The 16399-nt window shown below is 49.7% G+C and overlaps 1 protein-coding gene across 2 annotated transcripts in view; it reads left to right on the top strand.

Moving 5' to 3' along the window:
- Positions 1 to 14266: 14266 nt before the first annotated feature.
- The window catches only part of LOC116957173 (alpha-2-macroglobulin-like), a 103840-nt gene continuing 101707 nt past the window's right edge, over positions 14267 to 16399 (top strand). For both annotated transcript variants that reach the window (XM_076055184.1, XM_076055183.1), the window contains exon 1: positions 14267 to 14456. In XM_076055184.1, the coding sequence (XP_075911299.1) occupies positions 14380 to 14456 (77 nt within the window). In that variant the 5' untranslated portion in view covers positions 14267 to 14379. The remainder of the gene's footprint in view (positions 14457 to 16399) is intronic.

Genomic DNA, 16399 nt, shown 5'->3' with positions numbered 1-16399 from the left:
CTACACTACTATACACTACACTATACACTGCACTATACACTACACTACTATACACTACACTATACACGACACTATACACTACACTACTATACACTACACTATACACTACACTATACACTACACTATACACTACACTACTATACACTACACTACTATACACTACACTATATACTACACTCTACACTATACACTACACGATACACTACACTATACACTGCACTATAATTGTAAATGTTGTAGTGGGTTTACTCTCCAACACACAACCGGTTAGTGCTGAACTAGCATACTACACTATACACTACACTATACACTACACTACTATACACTACGCTATACACTACACTATACACTACACTATACATTACTATACTCTACACTACTATACACTACACTACTATACACTATACACTACACTACTATACACTACGCTATACACTACACTACTATACACAACGCTATACACTACACTACTCTACACTATAATTGCAAATTATGTAGTGGGTTTACTCTCCAACACACAACCGGTTATTGCTGAACTGGTATAATATACTATACACTACGCGATACACTACACTATACACTGCACTATAATTGTAAATTTTGTAGTGGGTTTACTCTCCAACACACAACCGGTTAGTGCTGAACTAGCATACTACACTATACACTACACTATACACTACACTATACACTACACTATACACTACACTACTATACACTACACTATACACTAGTAAACTATACACTACACTATACACTACACACTACACTATACACTACACTACTATATACTACACTATACACTACACTACACTATACACTACTATACACTACTATACACTACACTATACACTACACTTTACACTACTATACACTACACTATACACTACACTACTATACACTACACTATACACTACACTATATACTACACTATACACTACACTATACACTACACGATACACTACACTATACACTGCACTATAATTGTAAATGTTGTAGTGGGTTTACTCTCCAACACACAACCGGTTAGTGCTGAACTAGCATACTACACTATACACTACACTATACACTACACTACTATACACTACGCTATACACTACACTATACACTACACTATACATTACTATACTCTACACTACTATACACTACACTACTATACACTACACTACTATACACTATGCTATACACTACACTATACACTACACTATACACTACTATACACTACACTACTATACACTACACTATACACTACACTACTATACACAACGCTATACACTACACTACTCTACACTATAATTGTAAATTATGTAGTGGGTTTACTCTCCAACACACAACCGGTTATTGCTGAACTAGCATAATACACTATACACTACACGATACACTACACTATACACTACACTATAATTGTAAATGTTGTAGTGGGTTTACTCTCCAACACACAACCGGTTAGTGCTGAACTAGCATACTACACTATACACTACACTATACACTACACTATACACTACACTATACACTACACTACTATACACTACACTATACACTAGTAAACTATACACTACACTATACACTACACACTACACTATACACTACACTACTATATACTACACTATACACTACACTACACTATACACTACTATACACTACTATACACTACACTATACACTACACTTTACACTACTATACACTACACTATACACTACACTACTATACACTACACTATACATTACACTATATACTACACTATACACTACACTATACACTACACGATACACTACACTATACACTGCACTATAATTGTAAATGTTGTAGTGGGTTTACTCTCCAACACACAACCGGTTAGTGCTGAACTAGCATACTACACTATACACTACACTATACACTACACTACTATACACTACGCTATACACTACACTATACACTACACTATACATTACTATACTCTACACTACTATACACTACACTACTATACACTACACTACTATACACTATGCTATACACTACACTATACACTACACTATACACTACTATACACTACACTACTATACACTACACTATACACTACACTACTATACACAACGCTATACACTACACTACTCTACACTATAATTGTAAATTATGTAGTGGGTTTACTCTCCAACACACAACCGGTTATTGCTGAACTAGCATAATACACTATACACTACACGATACACTACACTATACACTACACTATAATTGTAAATGTTGTAGTGGGTTTACTCTCCAACACACAACCGGTTAGTGCTGAACTAGTATACGACACTATACACTACACTATATACTACACTACTATACACTACGCTATACACTACACTACACACTACACTATACACTACACTACTATACACTACACTATATACTACACTACTATACACTACGCTATACACTACACTATGCACTACACTATACACTACTATACTCTACACTACTATGCACTACACTACTATACACTACACTATACACTACACTACTATACACAACGCTATACACTACACTACTATACACTATAATTGTAAATTATGAGTGGGTTTTCTCTCCAACACACAACCGGTTAGTGCTGAACTAGTATACTACACTTTTCACTACACTATACACTACACTACTATACACTACGCTATACACTACACTATACACTACACTATACACTACTATACTCTACACTACTATACACTACACTACTATACACTACACTATACACTACACTATACACTACACTATACACTACACTACGCTATACACTACACTATAATTGTAAATGATGTAGGGGGTTTACTCTGCAACACACAACCAGTTAGTACTCAACTAGTATACTACACTATACACTACACTATAATTGTTAATGTTGTAGTGGGGTTACTTTCCAAAACACAACTGGTTAGTGCTGAATTAGTATACGACATGATACACTACACTATACACTACACTACTATTCACTACGCTATACACTACATTATGCACTACACTACAATACACTACTATACACTACACTATACACTATAATTGTAAATTATGTAAGGGGTTTACTCTCCAACACACAACCAGTTAGTGCTAAACTAGTATACTACACTTTTCACTACACTATACACTACACTACTATACACTACGCTATACACTACACTATACACTACACTATACACTACTATACTCTACACTACTATACACTACACTATACACTACACTACTATACACTACGCTATACACTACACTATACACTACACTATACACTACACTACTATACACTACGCTATACACTACACTACTATACACTACGCTATATACTACACTATACACTACACTATACACTACGCTATACACTACACTATACACTACACTATACACTACACTACTATACACTACGCTATACACTACACTATACATTACACTATACACTACACTACTATACACTACACTACTATACACTACGCTATACACTACACTACTATACACTACGCTATACACTACACTATACACTACACTATACACTACGCTATACACTACACTATACACTACACTATACACTACACTACTATACACTACGCTATACACTAGACTACTATACACTACACTTTTCACTACACAATAATTGTAAATGTTGTAGTGGGCTGAACTAGCCACGAATTGGCTACGTTCTGTTTACGTAACAAACCTTACGAATTGGCTGTGTCGGGTGGCGACGGGTTTCACGACACGTCTTTTTTTATATATACGTGGGCTGATTCACATGCGGTGTGGGGAGAGGGGGCTTGAGGTGTAGGAGCTGCAGAGGGGTAGAGCCATGTCCCCTAGTGTGGTGCGTGAAGGACGCTGCTACTGGCCATTTGGAGGCAGTCGCCCTCCAACAACAACGGAGGGCGGAGGAGCGACGCTCACAACAACGAGCGGAGCGCCGGGTGGCTAAAGCACAGCGGGTTGGCGCAGTAGCGGCGGGGGGGCGGGGGCACAGGTGTTGCATCGGGCACCTGTGTCTGTACCGTCACCTCCTGCCAGCGGGCGTCCCGACACATCACGTGGCCTCAACGTGCACATGGCCTGGCACAAAGCGCCTTCGTGACGTCGCTGGCACCGAGCGGCGAATGGCGGTTTGCGTTGAGTTCGATGCCAGTGATGATCATTCGAACCGTTCCTGGGCCTCCCCAAGGGAGGGAAAGCCAGCCCCAAGTTGAGTACTTGGTGCGGCGTGCAGCTGGACGCCGTCGCCAACTGCGGGAGACAAAGGCGGCCTGTGTGGCCCTGGCAACCCGCATCGATTTGCCGTGCCAACTTTCATACGGCGCTGCTCATTACTGACAGCGCTCGCCCCAACAGTCCGCTGCAAGCTGCACGGGCGATATTTTTGTTCTTTGTTTTGGAAGCGGTACATCAAAGTGGCGCAGACCAACATGTAAAGTAGCCCCAAATCGATCGAGGGGTTCCATGCAAATATATACGTGCGTGTGCGTGTGTGCGTGTGGATAAAATAATTAGATAAAATGTTTTTATGTTATGTATGTAGGCCCTGCACAGTTAGACAGATTATCGTAGCTACGCATGTCGTGATGGGAACGGGCAGCGGCAGAGCGTTGGACTCACGATGCGCGGATTCGCCGGTTATGGACTAATTGCAATAGATTATGCATAAAAAGTTTTTTTTGTGATAGACTGCATAAGTTCAAATGCTTCGTTAATCCCACCACCATCCAACACAGGCAAATTAGTGAGGTTTGCCACGTAAACAAAATGTGCAAATTCATCACTCGTGTAGTGACTCTCGGACAACTAGAACTGTGTAGAGGTTTCTTTACTTACTATTTAAGGCACTTCACGCTGATAACTTGGGCCAGGGATGACACGCTGATAACTTGGCCATGGATAACGCACAGATAACTTGGGCCAGGGATGACACGCTGATAACTTGGCCAGGGATAACGCACAGATAACTTGGACCAGGGATGACACACTGATAACTTGGCCATGGATAACGCACAGATAACTTGGGCCAGGGATGACACGCTGATGACTTGGACAGGGATAATGCACAGATAACTTAGACAGGGATAACGCACAGATAACTTGGGCCAGGGATGACACACTGATAACTTGGACAGGGATAACGCAGAGATAACCTTGACAGGGATGACATGCTGATAACTTGAACAGGGATAACGCACAGATAACTTGGCCATGGATGACACGCTGATAACTTGGACAGGGATAACGCACCGATAACTTGGGCCAGGGATGACACACAGATAACTTGGACAGGGATAACGCAGAGATAACCTTGACAGGGATGACACGCTGATAACTTGGACAGGGATAACGCACAGATAACTTGGACAAGGATGACACACAGATAACTTGAACAGGGATGACACGCTGATAACTTGAACAGGGATGACACGCTGATAACTTAGACAGGGATGACACGCTGATAACTTGGCCATGGATGACACGCTGATAACTTGCACAGGGATAACGCACAGATAACTTGGCCATGGATGACACACTGATAACTTGGACAGGGATAACGCAGAGATAACCTTGACAGGGATGACACGCAGATAACTTGAACAGGGATAACGCACAGATAACTTGGGCCAGGGATGACACACTGATAACTTGAACAGGGATAACGCACAGATAACTTGGGCCAGGGATGACACGCTGATAACTTGAACAGGGATAACGCAGAGATAACTTGGGCCAGGGATGGCAGGCAAGTAGCGACGACACGAAGACAGTCGACCCGATCCCACGGCAGCCCCGAGCCTCGCCTCTCGCCTCCTTTTATTCCCGGCGTGCCTCTGACTCCGCCCACTGGCAACGCCCCCTCTCTCAAACTCTCTAGCCCGTTCTCGAACTTCCCAGATGGTTCCCATTCCGTAATTGCCCCTCGTGACCACTGGGCCATGTGCTGTTACTTTACCCCCGTTGACTCTACACACGCATTGTCTCTACACTCTGATACTGGCAAAAAAAATCCCCCATGATATATCAGCACCTCCCAGCAGCGAGCAGGGAGAGTTTAAGTTTGGGGCACTGCGGTGGCTCGGATATGTTGATTACCTCGCCTGGTATGGAGGAGGTCGTGAGTTCGATCCCAGCACTGACGCTGGCTGTATATTTGTAATCTGCGTGTCTCTCTCTCTCTCATCATCACCACGGTGACTAGGAGATGTTGATGACCTCGCCTGGTATACAGGAGGTCGTCGGTTCGATCCGAACCCTGACGCCTGCTGTATATTTGGAGTTTGCGTGTCTATCGCTCTCTCTCACTCCCCATGATCCCGTGGATTTTTATCCAGTTCCTACAGTTTTTCCTTCCACATTTAGAATCAACTTGTTCGGAGAATTACGCTACTGCTATGAATTTCGACGTGATGATAAGCAACTTAATTGACCTATAATTTTGTCATAGCCCGGAGTCTATTCTGAACAATGGAATAGACCCCTGGCTCAGTGGGGCCTTACCCAAATAAAGAATAGCTTTACGTAAAGTTTAGTTTAATAATTGACTCTGAGTATCGAACACATCCCATGGCAGATGTTCATTTGAAATGGAAACTAAAGTTAAAACGAAATCCCCATGGGCAGTTTATCGTTGTCGCTGGTGGTCAAATATTTGACTCCAGCGGCATTATCGACATGCCGTGGTGCCCCGCTTCGAACCGAGGTTAAAGATAAAACAAAATCACGACCAAAAAAAGATTATTAACAGCCAGTTATGACATTGATCAACAGCATCTGCTGCCTGGGTTATCCACCTTGTCCCAGTCCGGCTCACGTGCCTACTATCTGGCACCTGTTGGGGGGGGGGGCAGATGCTGCCTCCACCTGGGCTTTGACCCCTAGGCGACCTTGATCATCGTTCCCGCTGCTGACCCAACCCCACCGGTCAGGCCACTGCATCTGCGTCAGCGCTCGCGGGGCTGTTTCAGGGCGACACCTGCGAGTGGTCCGGATGGGGGCCCCCGTTGTTGTACGGCCGTGCCGTGACCTGCTCGCTAGGCCACTCACGGCACACTCGCTCAGCCACCCACCTACTGGCTCACCCGATCACTCGCCCCCTCACCCGCTCGCTCATCTACTCACCGACTCACTCACCTGATCACTCGGGCCCTCACCTACTCACTTAACCACTCACTCACCTACTCACCCACTCAGCCACCCACTCAGCCACCCACCCATCCATCCACCCACTCAATCAGCCATTCAGCTACTCGCTCACCCGATCACCCGCCCCCTCACCCACTCACTCATCCACTCACACACTCACTCACCCACTCAGCCACCCACCCAGCCACACACCCACTCACCTACTCACTCACCCGATCACGCGCCCCCTCACCCACTCACCTACTCACTCACCCACTGACTCATCCACTCAGCCTCCCACTCAGCCACCCACCCACTCACTCATTCACCTACTCACGCACTCAGTCATCTACTCAGCCACCCACTCACCTACTCACTCACCCGATCACTCAACCCACTCACTCACCCCACTCATTCGCCCACTGTTCCACTGCCTGGGAGTTGCGCATTTGCCAACTGCTCCATGAACGTACGGGTCACCACAATGACGGCACCTAAACAAATGTAATGACCGAAAACGACGCCAAGCCAACGTGCAGCAGCCTAACGGCCATTCAAAGACAAACCACGTTCTCCGATTGGATGTAAAGAGGCCTCCACTGGGATTGGCCAGGAGGCAGGGGCTTTTGAAGTGATTGGAGGGGGACAAGTTGTGAACGAGAATGGGCGGGGACACGAAGCGGGACCCAGGGGCGACGGTTTGGATGCGTTGGAGAGGGAAAAGACAGGGGATTGGCTGAGCGGAATAACGCTGAAGGAACATTCGAGAAAGGGGGGGGGGGGGCTGAGGGGTATATAAGGGGGAAGTGGAAGCTTATTGTGGAAGTCTTCAAATAAAAGTGGCTCTTCGTGTGACTTGTCTTCGAGTCGCTACACAAATGACAACAGAGCCCAGCTGCGCAGTAAGCAGAAATCACGACAGCAACAACAACAACAACACGAGTCAATTTTTATTTAAAGCTTTTGTGACTGCAGGGATTCATATTCTTGGTTATTTCGGTAAAGTCACCACGTAGAAGGGAAACAATAGAATAATAAAAATATAAAACAATACAATTCTTACGACGTTTCGACTGCAACACAAGCAATCATCATCAGGTGTGAAAACCACAGCAAGAAAATTTGAAAAAAGTGGCGGTTATTTTTAACGTTAGCACCACGGATAGCGATTTGACATTTTGTTCAGATAGACGAGTCCATCTATGTTCGGAAAAGAGGAGGGGGGAGACGAAAAATAATGCATGTGGTCTGAAAGCCACCATAAGCGTGAACAATCAATTAAGACCCGAAATGGTTTATCAAATCGTTCCAATGATTGCTAAGCCAGAATCCATCATCTCGGTTGAAATTGTCTCTGTGTTTGTATATGTGGATAGCCTCATGAACGAATCTCTCATGGTAGCCAGATGGCTTGCAAATAACCTCTGTCTTGGAGAAGTGAACAAAAAGCAGACCTGAAACACGGTAGGACCAACACCTCGGCCGTGGCAGATCACTGTTATAATTCAGTAGGTTCACATGACATTGACTTCTCCAAGACAGAGGTTCTTTGCAAGCCATCTGGCTACCATGAGAGATTCGTTCATGAGGCTATCCACATATACAAACACAGAGACAATTTCAACCGAGAAGATGGATTCTGGCTTAGCAATCATTGGAAGGATTTGATTAACCATTTCGGGTCTTAATTGATTGATCACGCTTAAGGTGGCTTTCAGACCGCATCCATTATTTTTCGTCTCCCCCCTTCTCTTTTCCGAACATAGATGGACTCGTCCACCTGAATAACTGCTAAATCGCTCTCCGTGGTGCTAACGTTTAAAAACCACCACTTTTTCAAATTTTCTTGTTGTGGTTTTCACACCTGATGATGATTGCTTGTGTTGCAGTCGAAACGTCGTGAGAATTTTATTGTTTTATATTTTTTATTATTTTATTGTTTCCCTTCTACGTGGTGACTTTACCGAAATAACCAAGAATAACCACACGAGTGTTTTCTGACGAGAAATGGAAACTATTGCACGAAACCCACATCATTAATGATGGTCACATGCCCTTTGGATTGCACTCTCATGGTGCTAATCTCTCATTAACACTGCTGTTGTGCGCACATGCAGGCATGATACTCTTATACGGCGACGGAAGCTCATTCATGCTAATCTCCCTCACTAATCTCTCTCTCTTTCCCTAATCTCCCTCATTAACACAACTGACGTGCTTGCGTCCGAGGTGGTGGGATTTCTTTCCAGCTCAGGCCCCGCTTGCTCGCACATCGCCACGTATATAACCTCCTTGTTGTAACAGCTCTCTCGATAGTTCAGCTGTTCCACTGCTGGATTATATTTTTTTCCGCCTGTGGACGGCCGCTTGTGTTGCGATCGAAACGTCGTGATTTAATTTTATTTTATACCTACGTGACTTTACCGAAAGACCCAAAGAGTTATAATGGTCATGTCTGTCTATACACCCAGTCACCATCACCCTGTGTCAGTCTGTGTATCTGTGAGTCTATGGTTCTCTGTGAAAGTCTGTGTCTCTCTATTTGAGTATGGGTATCTCTATGTAAGTCTATGGATCTCTGAGGAAGTCTATCGATCTCTGAGGAAGTCTATGGATCTCTGAGTAAGTCTATGGATCTTTGAGTAAGTCTATGGATCTCTGAGTAAGTATATGTATTGCTCAGTAAGTTTATTGATATCTGAGTAAGTCTTTGGGTGTCTGAGTAAGTTTGTGGATCTCTGTTGTAAGTCTATGGATCTCTGAGTAAGTCTAAGGATCTCTGAGGAAGTCTATGGATATCTGAGTAAGTCTATGGAACTCTCAGTAAGTGCGTGGATCTCTTAGTATGTCTATGGATATCTACGTAAGTCTATGGACCTCTAAGAAAGTCTATGGATCTCTGAGTAAGTATATGGATTGCTGAGTAAGTTTATTGATATCTGAGTAAGTCTTTGGGTGTCTGAGTAAGTCTGTGGATCTCTGAGTAAGTCTATGGGTCTCTGAGTAAATCTGTAGATCTCTGTTGCAAGTCTATGGATCTCTGAATAAGTCTATGGGTCTCTGAGTAAGTCTCAGATATCAGTATTGGGTAGTAGAAGGGGTTGGTATTGGGTAGTGGAAGAGGCAGAATTGGGTAGTGGAATGAGTTGGTATTGGGTAGTGGAATGAGTTGGTATTGGGTAGTGGAATGAGTTGGTATTGGGTGGTGGAAGGGGTCGACTTTGGAGCTATTTCAACTCCAAACCACACAGGGGTGTCTGTGAGGCGAGTCTACAACTCTTCTGGTCCATAACAGAGGTTTTGTGGGTTAGATCGCGTAAATATATGAATGTTGTGTCGCTAAACCCTCCACCGCCCGACACAGCCAATCATTAATGGGGGTTTGTCACGTAAACCGAACGTGGGCAATTTGTTACTAGTACAGCACTAGTGGATAGCAGTGTAGTGTATAGTATAGTGTAGTAGTGTAGTGTATAGTAGTGTAGTTTATATTGTAGTGTATAGTAGTGTAGTGTATGGTATAGCAGTGTAGTGTATAGTAGTGTAGTGTATAGTAGTGTAGTGCATAGTGTAGTACACTAGTACATCACACCGGTTGTGTGTTGGAGAGCAAATCCACAACATTTCGAATCCGAGTACGACGTTTCGCCGGTAATTACCATACGCTTCATTAGGCGGACAGACATATTCGTGGAGAAATTCCCCGCTGTTTCTTTCCTTAAATAGAGGGGTAGGTGTGATGACGTCACTAATGAGCTCTCACGTGTGAAGGGTGGGTGGTGGTGGGGGGCATTAATGAATGAAAAACAGATGCACATGTCCGTTTATTATACCTTGACACATCCAACCAGCCACAGTCACTTTTCAGAGGTGATTATTTATTTTAAATTAACGGGACCCTTTTTTCCAGCGTCAGAGTATGAAAATGAAGAATAAGCTTTCACCTTTTCTAACAATAAAGCCGGAGGTCTATACGGTAGGTGCGTTTTTTTGGGGATAGATCTCGTAAATACCGACGTGTCGTTAAACCCGCCACCACCCGACACAGCCAATTAGTAAATGTTGTGGATTTTCTCTCATTTACATTGCAAATGTTGTGCATTTGCTCTCCAACACACCGGTGTGCTGCGCTACTAGTGATTGATTGGCTGGCTTTGTTGTGCATCACGCTAACTGCTGTGCCTCCACTCCTCGAAGCACACAACAACAACAACAACATCAACCGCCGTTCGCCACTAAGTGGCGGTGACGTCACCACAGCGCCTGTGCCAGGCTATGTGCACGTTGAGTCCACGTGAAGTATCGAACGCCCGCCGGCAGGAGGTCACGGGGCAGTCCCAGCAGGTGCCACGGGCCGAATGGTTGAGATGAGTGGCAGATGCACCACCTGTGCCCCCCTACTGCGCCAACTTTCGGCGTTTTATCCGCCCGGCGCTCATCTCGATGTTGTGAGCGTCGCTCCTCCGCCCTCTGTTGTTGTTGGAGGGCGACTGCCTCCAAATGCCCCCAGCAGCAGCAGCAGCATCCTTCACACGCCACACTCGGGGACATACCAAAGACAAAGATCCCCGGTATAGTCTTAGACTGTAGGGGCAAGTGCTGTTAGCTAGCACCTATAAAGGTCGGCATGGCACACGAGGGGGGAGGTGGGTGGCCAACACCACGTCCGGCCGCCTTTGTCTCCCCAGTGGCGATGTTTATACACCGCACCAGGCACTAATTTGAGGCCGAGTCGACCTAGGGGAGGCCCAGGACCCGGTTTAGATAATCGTCACCGTTGTTGGCTGTGAGCGGGAATCGAGCACCGGGTCGCCGGGTTCGGAGCGCAGAGAGAGGCTGCCGCTACCTCCACCCTCCTCTCCAGGATCACCACGCCCCCACCCCAACCCCACCCCTTTCTCAGCATTACCACGCCCCCGACCCCAGCCCAACCCCTCAGCATCACCACGCCCCCTACCTAAACCCAACCCCTCTCTCAGCATTACCACGCCCCCTACCTCAGCCCCACCTCTCTCCAGCATCACCTCGCCTCCTACCCCAGCCCCACCCCTCTCCAGCATCACCACGCCCCCTACCCCAGCCCAACCCCTCTCAGCATTACCACGCCCCTACCCCAGCCCAACCCCTCTCTCAGCATCACCACGCCCCCTACCCCAACCCAACCCCTCTCTCAGCATTACCACGCCCTCTACCTCAGCCCCACCCCTCTCGCAGCATCACCACGCCCCCTACCCCAGCCCCACCCCTCTCCAGCATCACCACGCCCCCTACCCCAGCCCCACCCCTCTCCAGAATCACCACGCCCCCGCCCCAGCCCCACCCCTCTCTCAGCATCACCACGCCCCCTACCCCAGGCCCACCCCTCTCCTCGAGCATCACCACGACCCCTACCCCAGCTCCACCCCTCTCGGGCATCACCACGCCCCCTAACCCAGCCCCACCCCTCTCTCTGTATAACCACGCCCCCACTCCAGCCCCACCCCTCTCTTAGCATCACCACGCCCCCTAACCCAGCCCCACCCCTCTCCTCTAGCATCACCACGCCCCCCACCACAACCCCACCCCTCTCCAGCATCACCACGCCGCCTACCCCAACCCAACCCCTGTCTCAGCATCACCACGCCCCCTACCCCAGCCCCACCCCTCTCTCAGCATCACCACGCCCCCTACGCCAGTCCCACCCCTCTCTCAGCATCACCACGCCCCCTACCCCAGCCCCACCCCTCTCGAGCATCACCACGCCCCCTAAACCAGCCCCACCCCTCTCTCTGTATAACCACGCCCCCTAACCCAGACCCACCCCTCTCCAGCATCACCACGCCCCCACCCCAACGCCACCCCTCTCTTAGCATCACCACGCCCCCACCCCAACCCCACCCCTCTCTCAGCATCACCACGCCCCCTACCCCAGCCCCACCCCTCTCCAGCATCACCACGCCCCCACCCCAGCCCCACCCCTCTCTCAGCATCACCACGCCATCTACCCCAACCCCACCCCTCTCGAGCATCACCACGCCCCCACCCCAGCCCCACCCCTCTCTCAGCATCACCACGCCCCCTACCCTAGCCCCACCCCTCTCTCAGCATCACCACGCCCCCACCCCAGCCCCACCCCTCTCTCAGCATCACCACGCCCCCTACCCCAGCCCCACCCCTCTCCAGCATCACCACGCCCCCACCCCAACCCCACCCCTCTCTCAGCATCACCACGCCCCCTACCCCAGCCCCACCCCTTTCCAGCATCACCACGCCCCCACCCCAACCCCACCCCTCTCCAGCATCACCACGCCGCCTACCCCAACCCAACCCCTGTCTCAGCATCACCACGCCCCCTACGCCAGTCCCACCCCTCTCGAGCATCACCACGCCCCCACCCCAACCCCACCCCTCTCTCAGCATCACCACGCCCCCTACCCCAGCCCCACCCCTTTCCAGCATTACCACGCCCCCACCCCAGCCCCACCCCTCTCTCAGCATCACCACGCCATCTACCCCAACCCCACCCCTCTCGAGCATCACCACGCCCCCACCCCAGCCCCACCCCTCTCTCAGCATCACCACGCCCCCTACCCCAGCCCAACCCCTCTCTCAGCATCACCACGCCCCCTACCCCAGCCCCACCCCTCTCTCAGCATCACCACGCCCCCCACCCCAGCCCCACCCCTCTCTCAGCATCACCACGCCCCCCACCCCAGCCCCACCCTTCTCTCAGCATCACCACGCCCCCCACCCCAGCCCCACCCCTCTCTCAGCATTACCACGCCCCCTACCCCAGCCCCACCCCTCTCTCAGCATCACCACGCCCCCCACCCCAGTCCCACCCCTCTCTCAGCATCACCACGCCCCCCACCCCAGCCCCACCCCTCTCTCAGCATCACCACGCCCCCCACCCCAGCCCCACCCCTCTCTCAGCATTACCACGCCCCCTACCCCAGCCCCACCCCTCTCTCACCATATCACCACGCCCCCACCCCAACCCAACCCCTCTCTCAGCATATTACCACGCCCCCTACCCCAGCCCCACCCCTCTCTCAGCATCACCACGCTACCACTCCAGCCACACCCCTCTCCAGCATCACCACGCCCCCTACCCCAGCCCCACCCCTCTCTCAGCATCACCACGCTTCTCCCCCCTCCCTCCCTCCCTTCCTCCGAACTCCCCACATATAAAAACCTCTCGACCTCTCCCAAATTAACGTCTCGACCGATCAACCGGACGGTGCTCCCAACACGAGGCACGCGCCCAACCACCCACGCACCCAATCCAACCCACTCACCCACGCAAGAGCCATGGGTATGGCCGGGCACGCGTTCCTCCTCCTCTGTGCCCTGGCCGCTGTCGTGAGCGCGGACGAGCAGACCTCCGGGTGAGTCGGGGGATGGAGATAGGCGGCGGCTGCTGCTGCTGCTGCAGTTGCTCCAGCTGTGTGTGTGTCTGTTTGTGTCACTTTAACAGCAGAGGTCTCACTCCGAATCAGTCGAGCGGCAACATCTTTTCATTGGTTGCGTAAACGCTGTGTGGAAGCTACCTGGTCTGTCGCTCCGCACTAAGCTTCAGGTCTTCTCGGCCACGGTCATTCCCTCCCTTCTCTACGCTTGCGAAACGTGGACCCCCCTAATGGAACATCTTCGCCGGTTAGAGACATTTAGGCTGGCCTGCCTAGAATCCATCCTGGGTTTAACCAGGCTGGATTGTGTGAGGAGCTCACAAATCCTTGAAAGATCGGGGCAAGGTCCCATCGGTGAGCTCCTCCGGCAGGCAAGGCTGCGTTGGCTGGGTCATGTAGCCCGCATGCCCAGCCACCGCATGCCGAAACAGTTTTTGTTCGGCCAGATCGAGGGGGCTAAACAGGCGCGGCACGGGCTAGAGAAGAGATGGAGTGATGTGGTACAGGAGGTTGTGGAGCTTGAGTGATCTTGCCGATGACCGGTACCAGCGGTGTCAAGATCGGCCTCTGTGGAGGAGGCTCATGAAGGACGCTGCTACTGGGCAGTTGGAGGCAGTCGCCCTCCAACATCAACGGAGGGCAGAGGAGCGACGCTCACAACAACGAGCGGAGTGCCGGGTGGCTAAAGCACAGCAGGTTGGCACAGTAGGGGGCACAGGTGGTGCATCGGCCACTCATCTCAGTCAGTCGACCCCGTGGCACCTACTGAGTCTGCCCCGTGACCTCCTACCAGCGTGTGTTCGACACTTCACGTGGCCTCAACGTGCACCTAGCCTGGCACAAACGCCTTGATTTCAGGTTTTGGTTCCTTGTCTTTCGGCGCCCCTATGATTAGCTAATCACTAGCTGGTGTCTGTGTGAGTGTCACCAGGCACTAGCTGGTGTCTGTGTGAGTGACGCTAGACACTAGCTGGTGTCTGTGTGAGTGTCACCAGGCACTAGCTGGTGTCTGTGAGAGTGACGCTAGGCACTGGCTGTTGTCCGTGTGCGTGGCGCTAGGCACTAGCTGGTGTCTGTGAGAGTGACGCTAGGCACTAGCTGGTGTCTGTGAGAGTGACGCTAGGCACTAGCTGGTGTCTGTGAGAGTGACGCTAGGCACTAGCTGTTGTCTGTGTGAGTGACGCTAGGCACTAGCTGGTGTCTGTGAGAGTGACGCTGGGCACTAGCTGTTGTCCGTGTGCGTGGCGCTAGGCACTAGCTGGTGTCTGTGAGAGTGACGCTAGGCACTAGCTGGTGTCTGTGAGAGTGACGCTAGGCACTAGCTGTTGTCTGTGTGAGTGACGCTAGGCACTAGCTGTTGTCCGTGTGCGTGGCGCTAGGCACTAGCTGGTGTCTGTGTGAGTGACGCTAGGCACTAGATGTTGTCTGTGAGAGTGACGCTAGGCACTAGCTGGTGTCTGTGAGAGTGACACTAGGCACTGCCTGTTGTCTGTGTGCGTGGTGCTAGGCACCAGCTGGTGTCTGTGTGAGTGACGCTAGGCACTAGATGTTGTCTGTGTGAGTGACGCTAGGCACCAGCTGGTGTCTGTGAGAGTGACGCTAGGCACTAGCTGGTGTCAGTGAGAGTGACACTAGGCACTGGCTGTTGTCTGTGAGAGTGACACTAGGCACTAGCTGGTGTCTGTGAGAGTGACGCTAGGCACCAGCTGGTGTCTGTGTGAGTGACGCTAGGCACTAGCTGGTGTCTGTGAGAGTGACGCTAGGCACTAGCTGGTGTCTGTGTGAGTGACACTAAGCACTGGCTGTTGTCTGTGTGAGTGACGCTAGGCACTAGCTGTTGTCTGTGTGAGTGACGCTAGGCACCAGCTGGTGTCTGTAAGAGTGACGCTAGGCACTAGCTGGTGTCTGTGTGAGTGACGCTA

The sequence above is a fragment of the Petromyzon marinus genome, chromosome 70, assembly GCF_048934315.1.
Source record: "Petromyzon marinus isolate PM22_M1 ecotype Great Lakes invasive population chromosome 70, UKy_Petmar_22M1.pri1.0, whole genome shotgun sequence".
Classification (NCBI taxonomy): Eukaryota; Metazoa; Chordata; class Hyperoartia; order Petromyzontiformes; family Petromyzontidae; genus Petromyzon; species Petromyzon marinus.
The sequence above is the reverse complement of the archived record's forward strand: the minus strand, read 5'-3'. Positions and strand labels throughout refer to the sequence as shown.